The sequence below is a fragment of the Lacerta agilis genome, chromosome 3 (assembly GCF_009819535.1).
Source record: "Lacerta agilis isolate rLacAgi1 chromosome 3, rLacAgi1.pri, whole genome shotgun sequence".
Taxonomy (NCBI): Eukaryota; Metazoa; Chordata; class Lepidosauria; order Squamata; family Lacertidae; genus Lacerta; species Lacerta agilis.
Genome location: NC_046314.1, coordinates 9,872,716 through 9,898,863, shown reverse-complemented (window position 1 = coordinate 9,898,863; position 26,148 = coordinate 9,872,716). Strand labels below are relative to the sequence as shown.

Here is a 26,148-nt window from a genome sequence, read left to right as displayed (position 1 = left end):
CGCACACACACGGGGGGGGGGGGGGCGGACGGACGGACGGACCGGAAATACAGGACAAACTTCATTGTGTATTGAATCAATACAGGACATAGCATTTTACATTGAAATACGGGACGATCCTATATTGTACAGGATGGGTGGGAACTGTACCCATTACCCTTCTCCATTTGCCATGCTGGCTGGTGCTGATAGCAGCTGAAGTCCAACAACATCTGAAGGGCATCAAGGGTAGGCAACCTAGGCACAGGTCTGAGGGTAAGATTTGGAAGTACACTGGTACCTCTGGTTACATACTTAATTCATTCCGGAGGTCCGTTCTTCACCTGAAACTGTTCTTAACCTGAAGCACCATTTTAACTCATGGGACCTCCCACTGCCGCCGTGCCGCCAGAGCACAATTTCTGTTCTTATCCTGAAGCAAAGTTCTTAACCTGAAGCGTTATTTCTGGGTTAGCGGAGTTTGTAACCTGAAGCGTATGTAACCCCGAGGTACCACTGTATTTGTATTCTGGGCCTGAGGTTCCCCAGTCCTGAAAAGGAAAGAGAAAGAGCCAGCGTCAATAATTGTTGTCCTTCCAATTCTGTCATGAATCTGATAGTTTCAAATTTCTGGATGCAATTACTACGCTTGAAACAAAAATGGTTTCCAGAATCAATTGTTTGGAACCCAAAGATCCCCTACATGAAGTGAAAGGCTTGCCAATCTCTGTCTCCTGTCGGAAATCCTGCAAGCCTCAGAAAAGCGGCTCAGAAAACCCCTTGACCTTCTGAAGGCTGTCGTTCTCAGGGGCTGCAAACAGGGCTACAGAGCAACACTCCCTTTTGCTCAGTTGACTGGATCTTTGGACCCGTCCATAATATGGCCACCCCTGTTGCTCCAAACATTCAGCGTAATTTGGTGAAACTGCCTCAAAATAAAAATGTGGGTTGCAGGAAGGTGGGAGCGTTGAGTTTTACACAGCATTGCAATCCTGTCATGGTTGACTTGGTGTTCCATTGCTGAGTTGATTTATTATCCAGGATCAAGGGAAGATCTGGAGGGAGCCACTTAAAAGAGTAACCGTGGATCTGATCCCTATTAAATTCCCATTGCCACTAAGGGTGCTTCCAGAATGTCCCTGTTTTTGGGGTGGAATTTAATCACTTAGCAGCAAAGTCTGGTTGTACAATTATGGTTGATAGGGAGGTCTTGAACGACAAACTCACTTCCTCAAACAATCAGACTTTTTGCAGGAAGGAAAGTGATAAGAAAAGGCACTGGAAAGTGTGGGATGATACTTGCTTTGTCATGTCATCCAACACCCCTGCAAGCAAGTCAGAGTGAATGCACAATAAAGAAGTCATCTGGAAAGAATTCATCTATCGGTTGTTGGAAACTGCTGGAGGAAAGTGCTGTTGCAATCAGGTTCTGCTTATGGGCTTCCAAGAGGCATCTAGTTGGCCACTGTGAGAACAGAATTAGAGACTAGATGAGCCACTGACCTGATGCAGCAGGACTCATAGAATCATAGAACTGTAGAGTTGGAAGGGACCATGAGGATCATCTAGTCTGACTCCCTGCAATGCAGGAATACGCAGCTGTCCCACACGGGACTCGAACCTGCAACCTTGGCATTATCAGCACCACACTCTAACCAACACGTTCTAGGTTTCATTGAAAACATTGTGAAAAGTTAAGTCTTGACAAGATCAGTATAATTGATTTTAGTGGGAACTAGGCATGATTCAGTCCAGTGTATCTTAGCGGGCCCATGGTTTTAGAGAAAGCATTAAAAAAAAAAGTTTGTAAAATAAAAAGAAGAGAGAGAAAACGGAAGACAATACGCTGTCACTGACATCTAGGGACACGAGGGCTTTCCTTCTAATATCCAGAAAATTATTATTAACGGCTGGGGAACAGAAGATTTAATAAATTCCTAGTGTTACTTAAGTTTTTGGCATTTCAAAATATGCTCTTGGTCCAATGCGATAAAGTTAAGCAAGTGCTGGAATGACATCACTCTTTTGAGCGTTGTTGAGTTCTTACTGAGATCTATCACCTTCTCTGTACTCCAGAGTGCCCCTTCTGCTTCTGTCCCATCTCATATTTCCGAATTCTGGCAGCTGGAGGGAAGTTTGACCCAATCGTCAACCTTTCCTTCCTGTTCAATTTCAGCTTCATCCCCTAAGTGCTTTTTACTTAGGCTGCATTAACAAAGACGTTTCAAGGGAACATCATTGAATTTCACTTATCCCAAAAGCACTCCAATCAATTATGTAGCAGGAGAGACTCAAATTAGATTCCAAATTGGCTCCGAATAGATTCAGAAAGCCATCAGCAGCGATGAGAGATCTCGAAGTAGAATGACACTGCGTATCAGAGTCCCAAACCATCTTTGAGGGGGATGGCATTTTACCGTAGAAGACTCATTAGGGACTCTGGAAAACCGAGCCTGCTTATAGTATGCTATGCAAAGAGTAACACTCTTTCCAATATCCCCAGTGTCCTTGTCCGGAGAGTCCCCAGAAGGTTGGATGCTCATCCAATGCACGTTAGACCCCTATCATCGACATTCACTGGGGAAATTTTAGTCCACACTGGTGAAAATATGGAACATTTCAATCTGCTTTATATGGAGTCTGAACACTGGCCTAACTAGCTAAGTACTATCTGCTTCGGGGATGGCACAAGACTCAGGGAGAAATGTAAAGTACTAAACTTAGGGGGGAAAAAATGAAAGGCACAAATACAGGATGGGTGACACCTGGCTTGAGAGCAGTACATGTGAAAAGGATCTAGGAGTCTTGGTAGACCATAAACTTGACATGAGTCAACAGTGTGATGCAGCAGCTAAAAAAGCCAATGCAATTCTGGGCTGCATCAATAGGAGTATAGCATCTAGATCAAGGGAAGTAATAGTACCACTGTATTCTGCTCTGGTGAGACCTCACCTGGAATACTGTGTCCAGTTCTGGGCATCACAGTTCAAGAAGGATACTGACAAGCTGGAACGTGTCCAGAGGAGGGCAACCAAAATGGTCAAAGGCCTGGAAACCATGCCTTATGAGGAACGGCTTAGGGAGCTGGGTATGTTTAGCCTGGAGAAGAGAAGGTTAGGGGGTGATATGATAGCCATGTTCAAATATATAAAAGGATGTCATATAGAGGAGGGAGAAAGGTTGTTTTCTGCTGCTCCAGAGAAGCGGACACGGGGCAATGGATTCAAACTACAAGAAAGAAGATTCCACCTAAACATTAGGAAGAACTTCCTGACAGTAAGAGCTGTTCGACAGTGGAATTTGCTGCCAAGGAGTGTGGTGGAGTCTCCTTCTTTGGAGGTCTTTAAGCAGAGGCTTGACAGCCATCTGTCAGGAATGCTTTGATGGTGTTTCCTGCTTGGCAGGGGGTTGGACTGGATGGCCCTTGTGGTCTCTTCCAACTCTATGATTCTATGATTCTATTCTATGATTCTAATACATTTTACAGCCTGAGGCAAAGGACAAGATGGCACTCTCCCCCAGGCACATACAGAAGCTGATTGGACTGGTAGTTGAATCTCACCCCAAAGCAGGAGCTTGTCAAAGGTGATTGGGTGGCTGCGGCAAGGGCTGCTTTGGATTGGCTGCTGCTGCGACAATTGTTCTTGCAATTGCCGGAGCTTGGTGGTTTCAGTGTTGCATGCGATTGGCAGCGTTTGTCATTTGGGTGAGTGATGTTATGCATCCCCCCTAAATAAGCTCAACAACTCTGGGCTATCTCCCCCCATTTTCTTAAATTGGACTCCCCCAAAATAGGGCTTGTCTTAGACATGGGGGACGTGTTATACATGGAAAAATACGGTATGTGCAGATGCCAGTATCAGAAATGCAGCCGTTAGGAAACTGGGTACAAGTGTGATTTCCATTGTCAGTGGAGAGGCCTTGTAAGCTTCCGAAGCAGAAGCTGGATGACCATCTATCATGTATGATCTAGCTGAGGTGCCTGCATTGCAAGGGTTTGGACTAGATGACTCATGAAGTCCCAGCCAGCGTGGTGTAGTGGTTAAGAGCGGTGGACTTGTAATCTGGTGAACCGGGTTCGCTTCCCCACTCCTCCACATGCAGCTTAGCAAATACATAGCATTCTTGATCAAAAATCTTCATAAATATGACCAGCTTTTTATTACTACACAAAAGCTGGTAAAATTGACTAAAATCTTAAATCCAAAGATCCCAGCAGTTAGATTACTGCAATGCATTATACATGGGGCTGCCTCTGAAGACGGTTTGGAAACCTCAGCTAGTACAGAATTCAGTGGCTAGGTTAGCTGCTGGGTGACCTTGGGCTAGTCACACTTCTCAGAAGTCTCTCAGCCTCACTCACCTCACAGAGGTATCTGAAGAAGTGTGCATGCACACGAAAGCTCATACCAAGAACAAACTTATTTGGTCTCTAAGGTGCTACTGGAAGGAATTTTTTTATTTTTTATTTTGTTTTGACTATGGCAGACCAACACGGCTACCTACCTGTCATCTCACACAGTGTTTGTTGTGGGGGAGGAAGGGAAAGGAGATTGTCAGCTGCTTTGAGACTCATTAGGGGAGTGAAAGGTGGGGTATCAAGTCCAAACTCCTCCTCGTCCTTCTCCTCGTTCTCCTCCTCCTCCTCCTCTTCTTCCTCCAACTCTACAATTCTATGATTCAAAAGCGTTGCTGATTATGTTAGTTGCAGAAGTCTTCTATTTCTGCCGCTGGTTCTATTATAGTTTTGTTAAGAAATAAATACTTGCAAGCTGTGGTTTCAAAAAGGGGCTGGGTATATTGGCATTCATCAATGGCTTCTGGACAGGTAATCAGTTACACACAGTTTTTATCTTTTTATGCAGCTCTTTTTTGGGGGAGAGGGGTGCTGCTGTAATGCTGAAGGGGACATGTCTTTCTCGGTCATCCGAACAGCTTGGGTCTTGCAGTCAAGGCTAGAAGAGGAAATGGCAGCAAATAATGGGGTGTTACATTTCAACACATGCCTAAAAAAACACCACTCTGGGGGTGGCCTTGCAAATTTTCTAATTGGCAAAGTGGAAGTTTGCCAAAACCATAGAAACAAAATAGTGATTAGCCTTCTTCCCAGACCTGGGAAAGCGACATCTTAGATATTTCTTGTTGATCTTGCCGAGATAATTTTATATGTTTGGAAGGTCATGAAGGAAATAATTACTGTGAGGTTGGTTCACTGGCTGAAAAGGTTCTTTTAAAAAGGTATTTCCAATGTATCAAAGAGACTTGCATTTGTTTACTTTTTGAAATCAATAAGGGCCCTAAATGGAGGGATATTTAATTCTTGCAAATGAATGTCCTTTCAAAGCCCAGGGACTTCAAAAAGCTGTGTATACTATGCTCCTGTTTACAATTGTTTTGCTAAAGTAAGATGATCCGCATGTCCTGCTTGGGACCTAATTAATCTTATATTTTTATTTTTGATTTTTAAGCCATTCATATTCCCTCTTTCATTCAAGACTCGAGGGGAAAAGCAAAAATGAAACAACAGTAGTCACAAATTTCGATGTAGCTTGGGTTGTGTAAATAACATATAGGCAAAGAAAGAGGTGGGAAAGAGAAAAAGCAGTTGCGTGTGGAGGTCCCCAACGCCACCCCCAAATAATTCAGACACGAGACATCATTTTTGTTTGGGTTTTTGGCAGAATTTAGGCCACAATTTAATTAAATTACAAATCAATGTGAGTGGTTGCGTAGGCATTGGTCCAGACTAGCTGTCTGACGGGACAGAGCTGACTATGTGTCAGCAGTGGGAAATCCCATCTGGGGAGAGATCTGGGGGTTGGTACGCAGAACCCTTCCCCTCCCCAGTGGGTCCCAGGGGCTCTCGCATGGGCCCTGACCCCTACCGGGGTTTCGGACTAGCATATGTGCCCCTGGATTCCTTTAACGGAATTCCTAGCACACCATCACCATTTGGAGAGACTACCGCCCCTCCAATCACACATAATGACCAATGCCTAACCGCCAACCTTACAAGTTGTGACTAGTTGCTGAGCAGTAGGCAAAAACCAGATGGCAACAGCCAATCAGCCAACTGGCAAAATTCCTACCAGGCCCCTGCCCCAAAAGCAGACAACCCCATGACAGGGATAGCAAGGTCAACACAAGAGTTTCACAGGGCATAATTTTGAATGCATTGCTCTTAAATTGTTGAGATGCCTTGAGGTGGGAAGGGTAGCATTCACACGCCATTAACAGTATTCTTTCTTCATGTGAGATAGATGGTTTGGTGTTGTGTGTGTGTGTGTGTATTATTGTACCAGCCTGTTTCCCAGCAACTTGCACCTGACCTACCCTCTAAGACTGCACGGGAGATTGTTGTCTTTTAAATGTGCTTGAGGCTTCTGAAATAAATGGAGAACCATCCAGCAAGTTAAAAAGACACCGTGCCTCAACCGCACATTTTCTCATGTGCATAACAATGGGCTGCGTTAAATGCATTCCAGAGCATCTATTGAGTGGCCACGGATTGAACTTCAAGGAGGGGAAACAGCTCTACTGAAGTATGAAGAAAATATCCAGTGTTTAAAATGCATGTTTCTGCTGTGGCATTTGGCGCAGTGTCACCAGTTATGGTATCTGAACATCCAGGCAACCATTTAGATCGTGCAATTTTGTGTTTGAGGGGACTTTGTGGCTGTATATTCCTACAGAAGAAATGTATACATACAGGGGCCAAACTACAAATACCAGCAGACTGTTACTTTGTTGTTAGAGGGTGCGAGGAAGGCAGGAAGCTGGGGGGGGGTATTTTTTGGTGTGTGTGTGTGTGTGTGTGTGTATGTAGAACTACAAAAAGGAAAGGATCAAGATGCCTCTCTTTTAATGCTGACGTTTTGCTCTAGATTATAGCCCCTGTGGTTTCATTTCATTTCATTTTTAAATGGAGGCGGTAGAGGTAGAAACGAGGGAGAATTTTTTTCTGTTTTAATGCAACTTTACCTGATGTGGTCATCAATAGGACCACAGCTGTCTTTCGAAAATTTGCACTTCTTCAAATTTTGTGATGCAGTTCTCCAATAAAAAAGTATACAAAAAGCATATATTAGGGACTGGTGTGCAGGAAATGAAAACACATATCAGTGGAAATAATGCGCAGAATTCCTTGCAAAAATGTATACGAATTTCCATATAGACTTATAGAAAGAAAGTTTTCAAGTTGGTGCGGAAATTTAGAAACAGAAATCAACATTCAAGCTACACTTGCCTGTTACATGTAAAAGGGATGTGTGCAAGAGGTAGCATTTTTTATTTTTTATTCGCTGTGCAAATTGCTGAAATCCTTACCAAGCTGTCTGTCTGATTGATGATTTCTCATCTCCAGCGCTTGCATTCATGAAGCAGAGATGGTCCCACCAGCAGCCAGCAGGAGTTAGAGGGCAGCCGTCTCCTAAAAATGCCTATTGGGCAGTGAAGCCACACTGAGGGGAGGAAATATAGGGGGATAATAGATTCCCTTACTGGAGGTGTAAACTGCAAATTGGTTAGTGTCCTTGAAATAATGCTTTATGGCTGTGTTAAACCAACGCAATGAAGGGGTGGGTTGGGTGATTTTAAGTTGCTATAGTATATATCTAGGCTTGTATTGCATTTGAATCCTTTGTGGTGACTTCTGCATTAGGGTTGCTACCTTTTTTTGTAAAGGAAAAAGGTAAACAGCGTTTCTGTGTGCTGTAGTTTCTGTCACAGTGTCCCATTGTGCCAGAAGCGGTTTAGTCATGCTGGCCACATGACCCAGAAAGCTGTCTGTGGACAAACACTGGCTCCCTCGGCCTGAAAGCGAGATGAGTGCCACAACTCTATAGTTGCCTTTGACTGGACTTAACCATTCAGGGGTCCTTTACCTACCTTTTGTGTACAAATAAATGTGGTTGATTCATTACCTTGTTATTATAGACCTCTGGTAAGGAAACCTAGTATGCAGGAACAGGGGAGTAAAAGCAAGTTAAGAAACCCCAGTCTGGTCCAAGGTGCAAAGGACATAATTCTCATGAACATAGTGAGCAATGTGCTGGCGTGCCAGGCAGTGTCTCCTTGTTATTCAGGTGAACAGCAGTTGTGGGCTGGTACATTGGCCAGTTTCTCTCTCCTTCAGCATCAGCATGACATCACAATGGCCTCTGTCTCTCCTTCTGGTTGGACACATCCGTGTGAGAACACAGTGGCCAGTCTGTGACATAGGCAGCATTAGCATGAGATCACAGTGGTCAGTTTTTCTCCCTCAGCTGGCTAGCATGGTCCACAGTGGGCAGCCCCTGTCCTTCAGGCAGGGAGCATCATCTTGTGGGGAGAGGCATTCATTCGTCTTCGTTCCTCTTCCACTCAGGCAGGCAGTAGAATGTGGGCAGAATATTTATTTCTCTTACGGAAGCTGCCAAAAGCAGGTACATGTCAGCACAACCTCTTTCCCAGTGAGGCGGGCTTAGTTGGGAGCAGATGGTGGACCCTGTATGTTCTTCTCTTAGTGAGGTGGCCAGCAGAAGTATGAGTGTAGTGGTCATCTCACCGAAATGGACAGCAGCATGCAGACAGAGAAGCAGCAGGCAAGGCAAAGAGCTGGCAAGAAGGCAATCCATCTATTACAGGGCCTCTCTACTTACAGGAAGTGGATGCGGGTGTCGCTGTGGTCTAAACCACCGAGCCTCTCGTGCTTGCTGATTGTGAGGTTGGCAGTTCAAGTCCGTGCGAAGGGGTGAGCTCCCGTTGCTCTGTCCCAGCTCCTGCCAACCTAGCAGTGCGAAAGCACACCAGTGGAAGTAGATAAATAGGTACCGCTGCAGCTGGAAGGTAAACTGCATTTCTGTGTGCTCTGGCTTCCATCACAGTGTTCCATTAGAGCAGAAGTGGTTTAGTCGGGGCTGGAGGGTGGCTCCTCCGGGCATGGCAGAGGCAGATGGTTAGCTGATGCCAGGAGGTGCCGTGTCCAGCCTCCGCCTCTTCTCTGGCGCCCCCAGAACTTGGCGCCGTGGTTCCCCGCACCACTAGCCTCTATGGCTAAGACGCCCCTGGTCACCACCTTCCTTTTCGCAGAGTTCTACAGTGGGCAACGCTGAAACTGAGGAGGAGCAGGAAGCAGTGGATATAAGTGAAAAGACAGACAACTGGGGAGCGGCTGAGGGCAGACTGAGCGGCAGTGCCCTCTTTAATCCAAAAGGACCAGCCTCCATTGCGTTTGTGATCTTGGGCACATCACTTGATTCCACCTATCGCAGCATTCTCTATACAACAGCAGGCTCAGGCAAATTACTCTCAGGAGCTGACCAGCAATGGTTGAGGGCAAAAGCCCTCCTCTGTTGTTTGTCTTCAGAATCTAGTATTCAGAGGTGTATCACCTCTAAACATGGAAGATAACTATCATGGCTTGTGGGTAGCTTCCATGGGAGGAGTAGATAAGAACTTTCTTTGGCTAGAGCCAAAGAAAGGTTGGGCAGGTGGATGTCACCCACATCCTTTTTGGAGGCATCACATGTACTGTTATTGGACTTTTAAATCATGGAACTGGCAAAACTGACCTTCAGGATCCGAAACCAGAATGAATAAAAATTCCAAGGAGACTGGAGTAAATTTGTTGACTATATAAAAAATAAATGTAGAAGCTTGAAGACACTTGTTGTTGTTTAGTCGTTTAGTCATGTCCAACTCTTCATGACCCCATGGACCAGAGCACACCAGGCACTCCTGTCTTCCACTGCCTCCCGCAGTTGGGTCAGACTCATGTTATTAGCTTCAAGAACACCGTCCAACCATCTCGTCCTTTGTCATCCCCTTCTCCTTGTGCCCTCCAACTTTCCCAACATCAGGGTCTTTTCCAGGGAGTCTTCTCTTCTCATGATGTGGCCAAAGTTTTGGAGCCTCAACTTCAGGATCTGTCCTTCCAGTGAGCACTCAGGGCTGATTTCCTTCAGAATGGATAGGTTTGATCTTCTTGCAGTCCATGGGACTCTCAAGAGTCTCCGCCAGCACCATAACTCAAAAGCATAATTCAAAAGCATCAAAACACTAGCAGGAGTGAAATAAATCCTATGACATGGACTTAATAAAATAAAATGAAACTGAGATGTAGATCGGAAAAGGAAGCTTGTTGGCGGGATGGAGGGAAGTCATAGCTCAGCAGAGTGATGGGAAAGGAGTTGTGTAGGATAATGTTGAAATTTACTGGTTTTTTTAAAGTGAAAATTTAATAAAAATGTATTTTAGAAAATAAAATAAAGCGTGGAACTGGACGAAGGGTCAAGGGAAGAGAGAAGGTGCAGATCAGTATATAATTTTGTTGTTGTTGTTGTTCAGTCGTTCAGTCGTGTCCGACTCTTCATGACCCCATGGACCACAGCACGCCAGGCACGCCTATCCCCACTCCAGTATCCCTGCCATGGACAAATGAGATAGTTGGACAGTATATAATGGTAGCGACCAAATGCTGTTTGGCTCGCGACAATATTTTGCAACAAAGTTTTAGCTAGCCAAAGTATGTGTAGTGTTACTTGAATTTGCGAATCAACAACATTGCCTTAGTTTACTGTCTTGCTTTCCCCCTTCTTAAAAAATAAAATAAAAAATAGATGTTTGTCGCCGAAGAAAATGTGGATTTCCGGATACACGTGGAAAATCAAACGCGAGCGCGAGACGATGTGAGCAGGAAGCAGCTCAGACTCTATCAGCTGTACAGCAGAACAAGTGGGAAGCATATTCAAGTTCTAGGTAGACGGATCAGTGCCAAAGGAGAAGATGGAGACAAATATGGTAAGAGGATTTCTGTTTATTTGCTATGCCAGTGTGTGAATCTCGGAGGGAGGCAGGGGTAGGTACTTTCATTGCCTTCAGGTCTTCCACACAATGAGGAATATATTATTAGGCCTAGCCAATATATATATGTGATATTGAACCAATAACAGATGTCTGTGTAGGCATAGCCAGTTAGAACTGAGGCAAACTGGACCCCAATTGCTTAGGTGAACTGGTGAATTTTACGGTAAGAATAAAATGGCCGAGGATGAGACCCGAGATGGTTTTGCCCTAATTGAACCAGTTAATTTGCCTCCAGCCTGAGTCAGTCGTTGCTACTTTAGGTTACTGTGTTGCATGTTCATAGCAGACCCACCAATTCACACAAACTTAAGAACAGTTTTTTCTTTTTTTCAAAATTTATTTTCAAATTATCACAATATTTTGTAAATCAATACTTCCCTAAAAATATGGTATAACCTCCCCCCCTGGTTTCCATTTTTCTCCCCCTCCTATTTCTTGCATCTTATTTTTTCTCAAAACTATTTCCCCCCCTCTTATTTACCCTAATTTCCAGTTATGCACTTTCATAAATGTTACATCAAACCTGCTAATGTTTTGAAATATTTACAGTAGTCTTTTAAATAGTCTATAAATTTATTCCATTCCTGTTCAAACTTTTTTTCCATCTTGATCTCTGATCTTCACAGTCATCTTTGTCATTTCGGCATAGTCCATCATCTTAGTTATCCATTCTTCTTTTGTTGATACCTTCTCTTCTTTCCACTTCAGGGCAGGCAACATTCTTGTCGCATACATAAATAGTCTTTTTAAGTCCCTTGGTATTTCATCCCCTGTTAATCCAACTAAAAAGGCTTCTTTTTTTGTCTTTTTTTTGACAAAAGTTATCCGAAACATTTCCCCCCAATTCATTGTATATCATTTCCCAGAAGCCTTTTACTTTTCTACAGGACCACCACATATGGTAAAAACAAAAACATATTCTTAACAAAAAAAAAAAAAATCATCCCAGTAGCACCTGGTATCTGAAGAAGTGTGCATGCACACGAAAGCTCATACCAAGAACAAACTTAGTTGGTCTCTAAGGTGCTACTGGAAGGATTTTTTTAATTTTTAATTTTGTTTCGACTACGGCAGACCAACACGGCTACCTGTGGGAATGTTTAGGGATGCAGGAGAGGATATATTGTTTAAGGTATCGTATTCCAACTTGTGTTAACAAGTCCCAGAATATAGCAGAGCTTTCATTCCCCTTTTAAACACATACAGTGGATAGCTTGCTCAGACTCGCTAGAGTCTCTATAATAATTGTCCTGGTATTTGCCCCTTTAATCCCTCTCAAAATAAGACACGACACAGTCTTCTATGAAAGCATAAAAAGAGTTTACTTACATACATCATCCTGTTCACAATAAGATCCCAGAAGGCAGACTCTTAGCTTAGAAAATAGTATACATGTGGAGACTATCTCCATACGGGAGAAAGCCCCTTTGTCCTCTCTTGGCTAGAAACCAAGAGAGCATCTTTGCCCTGACTAGATGTTGCTCTGTCAAGCAGCCAATCCAAAAGAGAAAGATGGAGTCTGGCCCCTGTGGTTTTGTGTTAACCTGCAGCGATGTTGTATTTAACTGCTCTCATGTTTCACATCCCACACTACCTACCTGTAACTTTCTTATTCTTACATTTCCAACATACATTCGATGCACTCATGGCTGGTGCGTCCATTTAGGCGAACTAGGCAATTGCCTAGGGTGCCAAAATGGAGGGGGCGCTGGCCAGGCTTGGGCGGGACGGGCTAGCCAGCCCCGTCTCGTCGATTGGGGCTGGTGGCGTGGTGCGCCAGGGCGCTGGGCCCCCCCGGGCGCCCCTGCGAGCCCGCCGGCATACCGGGTGCCCCCTCCCCAACCCGCCCCCCGTCTTCGAGCGCAGCGAGCGGGGGGAGCCGCGCGGCCCCACTGGCGGCCTCCCTCTGCCCCCACGGGCATCTGGGGGCTTGCACCACCCGCGCTCTCCCCTGGACGCCGAGGACGCATGGGGGCACTGGAAGGATTGTCGTGCCACGGTGGCAGATGTGCCTGAGACGGCCCTGGGGCTAGCAGCAGCTTCTCCGCTGTAGCGGAGAGGTGCTGCTTGCCCCCTACACCACCCCCCGGCTCCCGCTAAAGCAGGCTTTGGCGGGGGGCGGGGCAGGCGAGCAGCAGCTTCTCCGCTACAGCGGAGAAACTGCTGCTTGCCTCTCCACCACCCCCACCTCCCGCTAAAACAGGCTTTGGCGGGGGGTGCCAGAAGGTGGTTTGCCTAGGGCGCAAGAAGCCCTAGCGCCGGTCCTGGATGCACTTTTATACATTTTTGCTAATTTTACTGCACTCAAATACCAACGGTACATCATCTTCATATAAGTTGGTCTGTGGCCGTAAAAATAAATTCATTCATTCACATCATCTTCATATAATTTTCTTTCAGCAAACAACAAGCCATACATTTTAAGTCCTCTTTCCATAACTTCTCCCATTGATTTAATGGTCTGTTATAACCTACATCCTTTGCCCAATGTATCATAACTGCTTTAACATCCTCGTCCTTTGTTTCCCATTCTAATGGTAGTTAGATAACAGTTTATCATTATTCAGTTTATCATTATCCTCTAGTAAGTCCTCTTCAGATCTTGAAAATTCTTTCCCCAAACTCACTCCTTTATCTATCCTGAATATTTCATTCAGTTGGTGGTATTATAGCCAATCTGTTAACCTATACCTTACTTCGTAAGAAAAGTTATTTCAACAGGTCAACTCTGAATATTGCTTACTTGGCTGCAGCCCACCGAATATATCTCTATTATTTTATGAATTTCTTTATTACACTCATATCCTGACTTCCCTTCAAGGAGCTTAAGGCAGTGCATGCGGTTCTCTCCAATTTTTTTTAAAATGCTCATAAACAACCCTGTGAGGTAGGTTAGACCAAGAGGGATGCTGAATGCCCCAAGACCACCAGTGAACACATGGGCTGTGTGGGGTTATGTGAAGCATGTGTGTGAGAAGGAAGCTACTCTGCTGTCCCTGAGATGCAAGTTGTGGGGCAAGACTGGAATGTACCGTAAATGCCTAATAAAGGTTTGATAAGTGAAAGTGACTGGAATGTACCTATTTGACTTCATTATGAGTAACTACGATCACTTAGGGACAGGTGGCACTGTGGGTTAAACCACAGAGTCTAGGGCTTGCCGATCAGAAGCTCAGCGGTTCGAATCCCCATGACGGGGTGAGCTCCCGTTGCTCAGTCCCAGCTCCTGCCCACCTAGCAGTTCGAAAGCACATCAAAGTGTAAGTAGATAAATAGGGACTGCTCCAGCAGGAAGTGAAACGGCGTTTCCGTGTGCTGCTCTGGTTCGCCAGAAGCGCCTTTGTCCTGCTGGCCACATGACCCGGAAGCTGTCTGCGGACAAACGCTGGCTCCCTCGGCCAGTAAAGCGAGATGAGCACTGCAACCCCAGAGTCGGGCACAACTAGACCTGATGGTCAGGGGTCCCTTTACCTTTACCTTACCATCACTTACTCTCTTCGAAATAAGAAGCCCGGACCTGCTACTCTGGGAGGAGAAAGCACCTTGAGAGATCAGAAGTTATACTCAACCTTGGATTCCAATTTAAATGCTTTATTAAGATAAAAAGGTTTAGGAAGCGTGGGGGGGGGGGAGGGAGAAGAAATCAGGTAGTATTAAGAAATCAACATTTTTAAAAACAATTATTCTCTTGATAAGGTTACCATCCTTTGCTCAGTCCCACATAAGGGTTCTGTAACTTACTTTCAAACGAGGTGTCCACTGATCATCCTTGGTGACCATTTTGTTTGTGGGGAAATGTCAGACAAAAATCATAGGGTGGACAACCCAATTTTATCCCCACAGAATCTTGATGGTGGAAGGAGTTGGGCAGGTGGAGGGAAATCCTCCAGTTAGGTTTGACTTCTGGTGCCTTGCAAGGAGACCAGCTATTGACTCATTTTTTGACCCAGGGCAGGAGAATTAAGAAGGTGATAACATAGGGGATGTTTCTCATCCCTTCCTGTTAGATGGAAGTTGTGTATTATGATGGATACTATGGGTGTGATAAGGCCACTTCTGCATCAAACAGGAGGCAGATTTGCGGGCGTCACGACCCGATCACGTGCGGAGGGGCTGAGCATAGCCCCTGCGCGATTGGTAGAATTTACCCCCACGCCCCCGGAGGCTGACCAATCCGGTCGGCCCGGGGGCATGTCCTAATTCCCTTAAGCTAGCGATGGGCGGGAAACTCACCCTCTTTGTCCCGCTTCCCAGCCAGTTAGTTTCGTCGTTCTGTGATCCTGTGAGCTGAGATTGCTAGCCTTTGTTTCCTTGTTTCCTTTGCTAAGCTAGTTTGTTTCACTATTTTGTTTAGCTAGTTATTGAATTAGATTTTACTGCTATTTAGTTTCAAGAGATCCGAAATCGGAGCGTTGCTTTGACGTGCGGCAGTAGCAGCGTTTGCTTCCTGCTTCTGCAGGACCCGCTTGCTGATTGAATATAAGGCTCAATGTGTCTCCAGTGGGTCAGTGTGTTTCGCTGTTAACCAGGAGATTGGTGGTTTGAGCCTACGCAGGGTCTGCTGTGGCCAGGATTCCTGCACTGCAGGGGGTTGGACTAGATGACCCCCAGGGCCCCTTCCAACTCTGTGACTCTATGATTCTACACTCAAATGAGCAGGCATGCTCTATACTACCCATCTCCACCCCCTGGCCATAGTTCAAAAGGCCAATCTCTACACCACATAGCCGCAGTGAAAAGGCTTTTTCATGCCTCGAAGCTGACTGATTAGTCAACTGGACATGTGGGATTAACTTTAATGTCACCTGATCCCTCTGATCAGATTCTGTGCCTTTGTAGTACACCTTTCCTAATGTGATTATTGTGTTCGCTAAAATTAAATGCACATCCCTGGGGTGTATGCGTGTGCAAGTGATCACGGTCACTTTTCTTCCTTTAAAATTGCATTCAGTCACATAGCCACAAATGATATTTCATCCAAGGGGGGGGGGCCTAATGAATTTAAATAACAAGTACATTTGCCCCCTTTTGGGGCAGGCAGCTTTGCGGGTGGGTCCTGGGAATCCCTTGAAAACCAGCCTATCACTGGCCGGATCCTATTCCTGCTGCCAAAGGGGCCAATGGCGGCAGAGGTTTGGTGGGTGTTTCTCTGGGCGTGGGACCAATTGACCAACTGCGGCTCTTGGCACCGTGCCCAGGGGGAGGTTAAATGACCGGCTCGCAGGGACGGGCAGGAGTGACATGCGCGATTGCTTGCCACAATGCCTATGGCCAAACCTCACATCTGTAACCGATAAAAGTTGTGGCCTTATCTGATCCCCAAAACCAATATGCCATGTGTTGTCTAGTTATTTGCACCTTAGGGAACAGGGTGGTCAAGGGGCCTCGATATGCAAGAACAACAATAACACAATGCCTTAAATATTACAAATTGCAACTTGTTAAAATTTAGCAAGAAAATTCTGTTAAAATAGCTATCAGCTGGTTGAAGAAAGGACCTATTTTATTAATTTATGGAATATTCGGAGGCAGGGAAACATCATCATCAGCAGCAGACAGGAGGAAGCAATTGCAGAATCACATTCAGTTTTAGTAGTGCATATCAGTGTTTATAAGGCATAATTAAACAATTACGTAACACACTGTTCGACTGCAAACATCTCTAGTATTCTGATCCTCTATCAGTGTTTTGATACACTAGAAGCTTGACCCAAAGTAAACAAATCCCAAAGTTCCCCCCTTAAGCATTTTGATTCCCTAGCAAAGATATTTCCTTTGTCTACACTAACCTTGCCATGAGCAGAATGTGTAATCTAAGATCATGTAATGTTGCTGAAGAAACTGAGGATTTGTATAAACCATCACCATCTGCTGTTTGGGTAGATAATTTTGGTGGCATCATGGAATAAGAAACCACTGAGCCTAGGGCTTGCTGATCAGAAGGTCGGTGTTTCGAATCCCCGCGACGGGGTGAGCTCCCGTTGCTCGGTCCCAGCTCCTGCCAACCTAGCAGTTCAAAAGCACGTCAAAGTGCAAGTAGATAAATAGGTATCGCTCCGGCGGGAAGGTAAACGGCGTTTCCGTGCGCTGCTCTGGTTCGCCAGAAGCGGCTTAGTCATGCTGGCCACATGACCCGGAAGCTGTACGCCGGCACCCTCGGCCAATAAAGTGAGATGAGTTTAAAGTGAGACGAGTGTTTACAGACCCACTAAAGCACATCGAAAGCATTCGAGCATTAAATTTTCAAACAGAAAACACCGGCCAAAAATAGATGAAATTGAGTTTGCGTAATGATCGTTTTGATGCATTGCTTCTGAAAGGAGCTAGGATCCATTTAATCAGATGCTGTATTAATCAGGCTAAGTCTAAAGGCTAGCTACTTTCCAGATATTTCACAGAGGCAGGATACTTAATGCTTCTGAAGTGCTTTTAGATCATTGAGAAACAGGAGGAGGAGGATTTTGCCTGGACAGATTACTTAAAATGTGACTGTTCATTAATTAGATTCCCATCTCTTAATTCTCTAAGATGTCCCCACCCCCTCCCCACATCCAGGATAAGAACGTGAAATGGTTTACTAATTCTATTTCATGCCCTGACTTTTTTTTAAAAAAAAAAGCCAGGGGGAGGACAGGAGGAGGAAAAGAAAAAGGATACACATTACATGGTATCTCACACTGATGGTACAGATAGGAGAGCAGGCAGTATGTGTTTTGAAACACTAGATTTTCATTGTACAAAAGAGGGAAGACATTCTATACTCTTTGTTCCCTCTTTGTGTGTGGTTCTCTTGCAGGGGTGGTACTGCTTAGGGTAGGAGAGTCTTTTATCTGCACTTCACAGCTCAGAGATTGTATTACCAAGTATCGGACTTAAGTGTTTGGCTAAGAGGTAATTTTAAAGTTCCTCTGTGCTGGGCAGCATTGTTTTGTGCACGGTTCAACTTCATACCTGAATGGTCTGCTGAGAGCCAAAACATTTGGGGAAATGACAGATTATACAGAGGTTGCATGGCTATAATACGGCACAGGGGCACGCTGAAGTTGAATGAACTGGATTTTTGGATAATGGGGTTGGGTGTGTCAGAGCTCAGTTGGTGAAGCAGGTCGTAGGTTTGATTCTGGGCCTCTCTAGACATCCAAAAGGCTGACTAGCTAATAATATCAGTCAGTGTAGACTATGGGTTGGCAAACTAAGGCCCACGGGCTGGATCAGGCCCAATTGCCTTCTGGATCCAGCCAGAGGATGGCCCAGGAATCACTGCATGGATCACCAGCATGCATGCGTTCTTTCCCTCTCCCTCACATGGTGCCGCCTCCTCCTCCTCCTCCTCTTCCTCCCTCCTTCCCTCCCTCCTCCCTCCTCCTGGCTACTTCCCGCCCTGCCTAGAGGAGGAAGGGTGCTGGGCTTTGTTGGTGCCAGCAGCAGCCGCAGCAGCCACAGCAGCGTTCGAGCGGCCGCCATTTTAAGCAGCCCCTCTCTGGAGCCCTTTCGCACGGCTCTCATCGTCCCTCAGCCACCACCAGCCCCTGCCGTTCGCAAAACACAGGGGCTCATGGTGCTCTTGCATCACCCCCCCAAAAAAAATATAGTCCGGCCCCCCACAAGGTCTGAGGGACAGTGGACCAGCCCACTGCTGAAAAAGTTTGCTGACCCCTGGTGTAGACCTTCTGAAGCTAGCTTTAGGATAATGTGATGTCCTAGGTTGCATTTCATCATTAGAACTTGTTCTTATAGTCTCGTGGTTGTTGGGTTCATATTATAAAGCACCAGTAGAATAAACACGTCCATACTTCAATTTAATGTGAATTGCACCTCCTCTGATGCCCTTCCTTCCATGCAGTGTTCTCCTCCAATGGCTGCTGCTGTCTCTCGCTTTCTCCTCTCTTAGTCTGGAGATCCTCTGTGTTTTGAAAATCTGGAGAGCCGCATGGATGCATAGATCTGGTTCCGATCTGTGCCCTGGGCGGGAGATGGAAGCCCCCTGTATGTCATTATGCATTCTGTCATAAGTGTGATAAAAATAGATACATGGTGATGATTCTGATGAAGATTAACAATCCCACTTCTACCTACCTACAATCCATTACAAGCTCAGGAGGAATCAAATGGTAGGATCTTTGTTTCCCCTTGCCACCAGAAAACAAGTGGAAATACAAACTACAGGAAGGTAATACAGAGCCTGGGTGAAGTCATGGCTAGATAATCACAAGCCTCTTTTTTTGGGGGGGGGGGCAAGTATCAATTAAAGAATGCTATTTGGAAATTGGTACTTCTCCCTAAACGGGACCCAGGTGGCGCTGTGGGTTAAACCACAGAGTCTAGGGCTTGCTGATCAGAAGGTCGGCGGTTCGAATCCCTGCGATGGGGTGAGCTCCCGTTGCTCGGTCCCAGCTCCTGCCCACCTAGCAGTTCGAAAGCATGTCAAAAGTGCAAGTAGACAAATAGGGACCGCTCCAGCGGGAAGGTAAACGGCGTTTCTGTGCGCTGCTCTGGTTCGCCAGAAGCGGCTTTGTCATGCTGGCCACATGACCCGGAAGCTGTCTGCAGACAAACGCCGGCTCCCTTGGCCTATAGAGCGAGATGAGCGCCGCAACCCCAGAGTCGGACACGACTGGACCTGATGGTCAGGGGTCCCTTTACCTTTACCTTTACTTCTCCCTAATGACCGGGTGCACACAAACAGCCTGACTGTTGTGGACCAGTCAATACCCTATATGAGCTGCATCTCTGATCTGTAATTTATTTGCCGTGGAACCGGTCCTTTCTCTTTAAGCCAAACATTTCTGCTTGGGTTCGCCTCCCCTTCGCAGTCTGAGAATAGCAGGAAGACCAAATAACTTTAAAAAGTCCTCTCCGCACCCCGTCTCTCTCTCTCACCCCCCCCCCCCCGTTTTCTTCACAGCCATTTATTTTCACAAACTTAGCCTCAGGACAGAGATGACCTCAACATAATGATGCTCACTCACTGTGGCAGCTGTGCGGTCATATGGGGGAAACCCGCGATTGGGCCGAGGCAGGGAAGAAGCTTGTGTTTGGGCCAGCTGCTTGCTTTCCTGCCTCTCTTCTGCCCAACGTTTGACTGTCTCCACCCCATCTCATTCTCTCCCATCAGATTTGGGTGGTGTGGGTGGGCACGGCAGGAAAGTTTCTCTTTGAAAGCGGCTAAAAAGATGTCGGGAACGACGCTGCAGCGACGTGAATTAGAAGCACAGGGAAGGCCGGCTTTGTTGAACCACAAACAGCAACGTGAGCCGGACCTCCCAGGATTCTCTGGGTTAGGGGAAGGGCTCAATTACCATCACCTTGGATTCTGTTCTGAAAGGTTCAGCGACCATTTAAAACGTGCCGTAATCGTCTTATTCGAAACATCTGTGCTTTTAAGGTTTCATTCTTTATTTAATCGGCCGTGTTCCTGCCTTTGTGAGGCAGATAGACTCCAGGGAGGAAAAAAATGTGTTTGTCTAGAAGGGAACTTCTACTTTGAGCAACTTTTTGGGGGGCAAAATGAACTCCTGGATTGCAATATTTGTGTACCTCCCCCATCCCCAATGTATATCACATACATAAGAAATTGCACACCCAGAGAACTGCTTCATGCCTAATGGGAGACAAGCATTTCTTTTTTAAAAAAAGTAAAAAAAGGTGTGTGCTTATCAGCCTCCATTACTGTTGGCTCCCTGCAAATGTCTTAAAAATGTGCTTCCATCCATTGCCTTCTAAAATTTTTTATAGTAGGGTTGGCACATAACAGAAAATTACCCACAATTGCCCCCACTGTGACATGAGAACATTGCTCTTTACTGACGCTATGATTTTGCTGGCTCGCATCATATATGATGACCTGTGGCATTTCATTGTTCTGTGTAATATCTCTTAATATGCTGTTCCTCACTCTGGGGTGTGTGTCTTTGGGTCAAAAAGTGCTATATGTAAGTAAAACATAACAATTAATTAATAATACATTTTTTTTAAAAAAGATTATCAATACAATTATTAGTTATGGTGCAGCCAGACTGAGTTATGAGGTCTTCAAGTTGTCGGATTCATAGGCAGAGTTTGGGGGAAAAAAGGAATCTGGGCACGTGGTGGAGTTGACAGTCCCATGAAGACTGTTGTGGCAGGATGCCAGTTAGGGATACTTGAGGAAATGTGGGTTTTTTTGTGGGTTGTCCCCAGGTAAGTTCTACTCAGAGTAGACCTGTTGATGTTAAGGGACCTAATTTAGATGTGTCCATTGAGCTGGAGTCAACTAATGGACTTCCACCAACGCGATGGGTTGTTGAAACAGTTTGGCCATCTAAGGCTGCTGTCCTATACACAGTTCAAATTAAGCCCCTTTGTAGTGCATGGGGCTTACTTCTGAGTAGACATGTGAGTGAAAAATGTGAGACACGCCCCCCCCTGGGCTTAATAAATAAATCACGGCTCACTTTCTCCTGACTTTAATTGCCTTCTGCACCTGCAGAATGCATCCAGCAGAAGTTTTGTATTCTCCAACTGTCCCTGTCGACTGGGAACAGTCTGTCTTTTCCAGTCCATGTCTCTGGCAAATCACCATTCCTCCTTTTTCACCTTTTGGGAATAGCTTGTTTGAGTTGCTAGAGTTGTCCAGCTCTCTTCTCCCACCAGGACATCCAAGATTTCTGGACAGGAGGGCGATGTAGCTTGTGAAGGCATCCTACAAGGCCTAGCCTGCCGTTTCACATAGCCTGCTGCATACAATGTACGTTGTGCAATGCAGAACAATTGTATTCCCCCTGTATATCTTTGGTGAGAAAACGCCATTATGTTTGACGTTTCAAACCAGTGGAGATCAGGGCATTGCAAAGTAAATGAATGCAGCATTGATCTGGTGGAATGGTGCCTTCAGCAATGAGTAATGGTTTGCATGGGGAGGGTGGCTTTGGCAGTGATCCGTGGTATAACGCTAGGAGTAGACAAATGTGTCCCTGTTAGAAGTACCCCCAAGCCACTCCTTCACAGGGAGTCTAACCCCGTCAAGAGCAGACCACCTCCTACCCATCTGTGGTTGCACCCAGAATGTGGGACTTCAGCCTAGGGAAATTTAGTTGGCTTCCTTCTTGATGCTTCTGCATCACCTTGTGAAGGCCTTTTATTATTCTGACAGGCATTTGTCTTCCCAGGTGGCTGGTTGATTTTGAGGGGAGCGACTTCGTCAGGCAAGGCCTCCTTCCACCTTCCTTGCTCCACCCTCTGGTCTCTGCTTCTCAATTTGTATTGGATTATTTTATGTACTGTGGCTGCTCGCCGTTGTTTCATTGATTAGAAATTATTTGTTGTAACTGTTGAGTGGATTCCTGTTTAACTTTTTAAAATTATTTTATACTAAAGTGGACGCTCGGGTTGCGAATGTGATCTGTGCGGGAGGCACATTCGCAACCCGCAGCACTGCTTCTGCGCATGCACGGGTCGCGATTCAGCGCTTCTGCGCATGCGCGAGCGGCGAAACCCGGAAGTAACCCGTTCCAGTACTTCCGGGTTCAGCGCAAACGCAACCTGAAAAAACGTGACCCGCAGCGTTCGCAACATGAGGTATGACTCTACTCTAATAATTGTTGAATGTTACTTTTTGATGTAGGATGCTTATTTTAAAGTTTTGTTTTATTATCACATTTCCGTATTGCATTAGATTGTTATAAGATGTACATTTTTTTGTTTCTTCAGCTTGTAAACCGCATTGAGTACTGTAAGATAGAAAGATGGTATACAATTTTTTTTTTTAAATGATGATGATGTTACAACCTGTGAGAATTGTTGGAGGAAGTGCAGGAAATCAGGTGTCCTGCCGTGTCATCCTGCCGTCCTCCCCCCGCAAACTCCCCTTTGTTCCCCCTGAGCAGGCGGATTTCTCTGGGAAATCCTAACCTCTTATTTTCATGTAACAAGCATGGCAGGGGGATGCCAAGTTTGAGGCATAACGCTAATTTTGCTTGTTAAACCTTTTAACGTAGGAAATTATCAATGGAAAAGCATTGAAGATAATCGAAGCCCTTTTGAGCAAGAGTTTTGAGTCTGCGTCTGTGTGTACGGTTCTAGGCAGTGATTTAAGTGTTCCCTCTAGGATTGCAGCGTTTAGAAATGGGATCCCATCTGCGAGCAATTTGAGAGGAAGTGAGACAATGGAGCCAATTGCAACCTCCAGTTAGATAATCAATACAAATATTGTTAGCGTCGTGATTTATCTTGCAAGGGTTTCTTGTTTTATAAAAATGTGAGTGCCAATCCCCAGAAGACAAGTCAATAATATGACTTTGTCTGGCCTTAACTTTACCATGGCTGAGCCTCCCTTATGCAGCTGCTCTTCTGAGTATTGTTAGGATGCTGTATAGCTGGCTCTGTAATGGTCAAAATGTCTTTGTAGGTGAATCAGGGCCGGTCGGTTCATGAGGCAAGGTGAGGCAGTTGCCTCAGGTGGCACATCTGGCTTCCTCTTCCACTGCTTGCCTCTGCGCCTGCCTTCTTCACACCATGCCCACTTCCTCCATGCCCAGCCGCGGTGCTGGGTTGGTGCAGAGGACGAGGCAGCAGAGGGAGGGGGTAACAATATTGGTTTTGCCTGAAGCTGCAAAATCTCCTGGGCCACCGCTGAGGTGTATCAACCTTAGTACGTTTCCGAGCACAATTCAAAGTGTTGGTGCTGACCTTTAAAGCCCTAAATGGCCTCAGTCCTGTATACGTGAAGGAGCGTCTCCACCCCCATCGTTCAGACCGGACACTGAGATCCAGCGCCGAGGGCCTTCTGGCGGTTCCCTCACTACGAGAAGCCAAGTTACAGGGAACCAGACAGAGGGCCTTCTCGGTAGTGGCGCCCACCCACCAGATGTCAAAGAGAAAACCAACTACCAGACTTTTAGGAGACATCTGAAAGCAGCCCTGTTTAGGGAAGCTTTTAATGTTTAATAGATTATTGTATTTTAACATTCTTTTGGAAGCCACCCAGAGTGGCTTGGGGAAACCCAGCCAGATGGGCGGTGTATAAATAAATTATTATTATTATTATTATTATTATTATTATTATTATTATTATTAGTCATATCTCTGTCCTGCTCTCGTCGTTCCAGCTTTTCACAACATTGTTAAGAGCTGTCAAGGAGCTGTCAAGTGAGCCCAGGTTGACCACAGGGCAGGGAAGCACGGGTGGCACATTATGCAATTAGCTTTATATTAACAGAAAACAACAACACGGTAGAGTCCTCTGGTTTGTCTTAGTCCAGCTGAGACATTGCTGGACCTCTTCCCCTTCCAGCCTTTCACTATGGATCCTTCCCAAGCAGACACTATGTTGAGGACATGTCTGGCCCATTGCTCAGCAACATGCAGGACTCTCCTCGATCTGGGTTTCCAGAGGGGTAGGCGAGCCAGCAGATTGGGAGTGGCCACTGCTGTATAGCAAGGGCAACCTCTGACTCCCCTCTGTCTGAGCCTGCATTCACATTGTGACTGTCAAACCTGTAACCCTGACCAGGAGAAGGCCCTCCATTTCTTGACACACACCCCCTTGATTGCTCAAATCCCCAGCTTCTAGCACCCCCCAGCTCGTCCCTTCTGCAGACTGCTCTCCAGTGTCCCACCACCAGGACCCGGGATCTAAGTCGTCATCTTCTGTATCCTCCCTGGGGGGCTCTTCGACGGGTGGCTCCCACCACTCCTGACAAGCCCTATCTGGCAAGGCAGCTGTGGCTAGAGCCAGTCTGGCAACGCTGACTCCAGCTGCTGTGCCGGCACAATGCTCTGGATCAGTCCACAACGCCAAGACAACTATTTTGCCTGTTGTGCTGGTGCAGTGACAATTGTGAGTGCTTCCAGACCTCCTGTTTGTTGAGCATTCAACATGATTCATTTGTGGGGAGGTTGGATGATGTTGTGTCAAAGCAAGCGCCACCCACACTTTACAATGTGTTTCCCCATCCCAAGAAGACCAGTCTTTTGGGGAACCAGGTTTGTTGTGCAAGACCTCCCAGTGAACTGTACTTGTGCAGCCTGAATTTGCCAGCATGTGATTGAATCCCACCCAAAAATAAAGGCCGCCTGGAAGCTATGTTCCACTCCAGTACTGACTGACTGGAGCAGCAGTCCCCAAATGTTGTCAAAAGTCAAACTTCAAGGTGAATTTGCACTGGTTCTTGATCAGGAAAGGTATCAAAAACATGAGCATGAAGATGCAAGTTAGTTTCTAAGGCAGGGTTGGGAGAACCGGCTGCCCTCCAGATGTTGTTGTTGTTGTTGTTCAGTCGTTCAGTCGTGTCCGACTCTTCGTGACCCCATGGACCAGAGCACGCCAGGCACGCCTATCCTTCACTGCCTCTCGCAGTTTGGCCAAACTCATGTTAGTAGCTTTGAGAACACTGTCCAACCATCTCATCCTCTGCCGTCCCCTTCTCCTTGTGCCCTCCATCTTTCCCAACATCAGGGTCTTTTCCAGGGAGTCTTCTCTTCTCATGAGGTGGCCAAAGTACTGGAGCCTCAACTTCAGGATCTGTCCTTCTAGTGAGCACTCAGGGCTGATTTCTTTGAGAATGGATAGGTTTGATCTTCTTGCAGTCCATGGGACTCTCAAGAGTCCTCCAGATGTTGCTAGACATCAACACTCATCAGCTCCAGCCACTATGAACCAAAGATCAGGGATGATGGGAGATGTAGTCCATCATTAAACGGAAAGCCGCAGGTTTCCTCAATGCTGTTCTCCAGGGAAGCAGAAGGAGTTTCTATAGGAGTGGTGAAATTTTTTGGAAATGATGTGGGAGATCTGCACATCCTTAGATCATTGGTTTGGGCCATTTGTCTTAATGGTATTTTTCATTGCACTAGAACAGGAAATGGGATGGTCGGCTTGTTCAGCCTTGAATGCCGCATCAGAGATGTGTAATGCCCCCGAGGGGAGCAGTTGGCATGCGTGTTTTAGTGACATCTCTTTAATATAACACACGAGGCCTTCCTGGTTGGACAAACACTGATAAGTATGGTGCATTTACCTATCAGTGTGATACTCATGTTGGAGCTATTTACTGTAAATCAGGCATAGGCAAACTCGGCCCTCCAGATGTTTTGGGACTACAACTCCCATCATCCCTAGCTAACAGGACCAGTTGTCAGGGATGATGGGAGTTGTAGTCCCAAAACATCTGGAGGGCTGAGTTTGCCTATGCCTGCTGTAAATCTTGTGCCTATTTACTCAAAAGTAAGTTGTGCTGTATTCAGTAGATGAATCTAGTAACTCCTGACCCTAGTAACTGTATATAGTTGAACCTCTACTTACCACTCCCTCTTCTTAATGGCCATTCCAAGTCGTGACCGCGGCAA

General features: G+C 45.9%; 1 protein-coding gene across 1 annotated transcript in view; it reads left to right on the top strand.

The window, feature by feature from the left end:
• FGF18 (fibroblast growth factor 18) overlaps window positions 1–26,148 on the top strand; it is a 125,719-nt gene that overhangs the window by 46,825 nt on the left and 52,746 nt on the right. Inside the window, 1 exon segment of the mRNA XM_033142818.1 lies at window positions 10,578–10,758. Coding sequence (XP_032998709.1) covers window positions 10,578–10,758 — 181 coding nt within the window.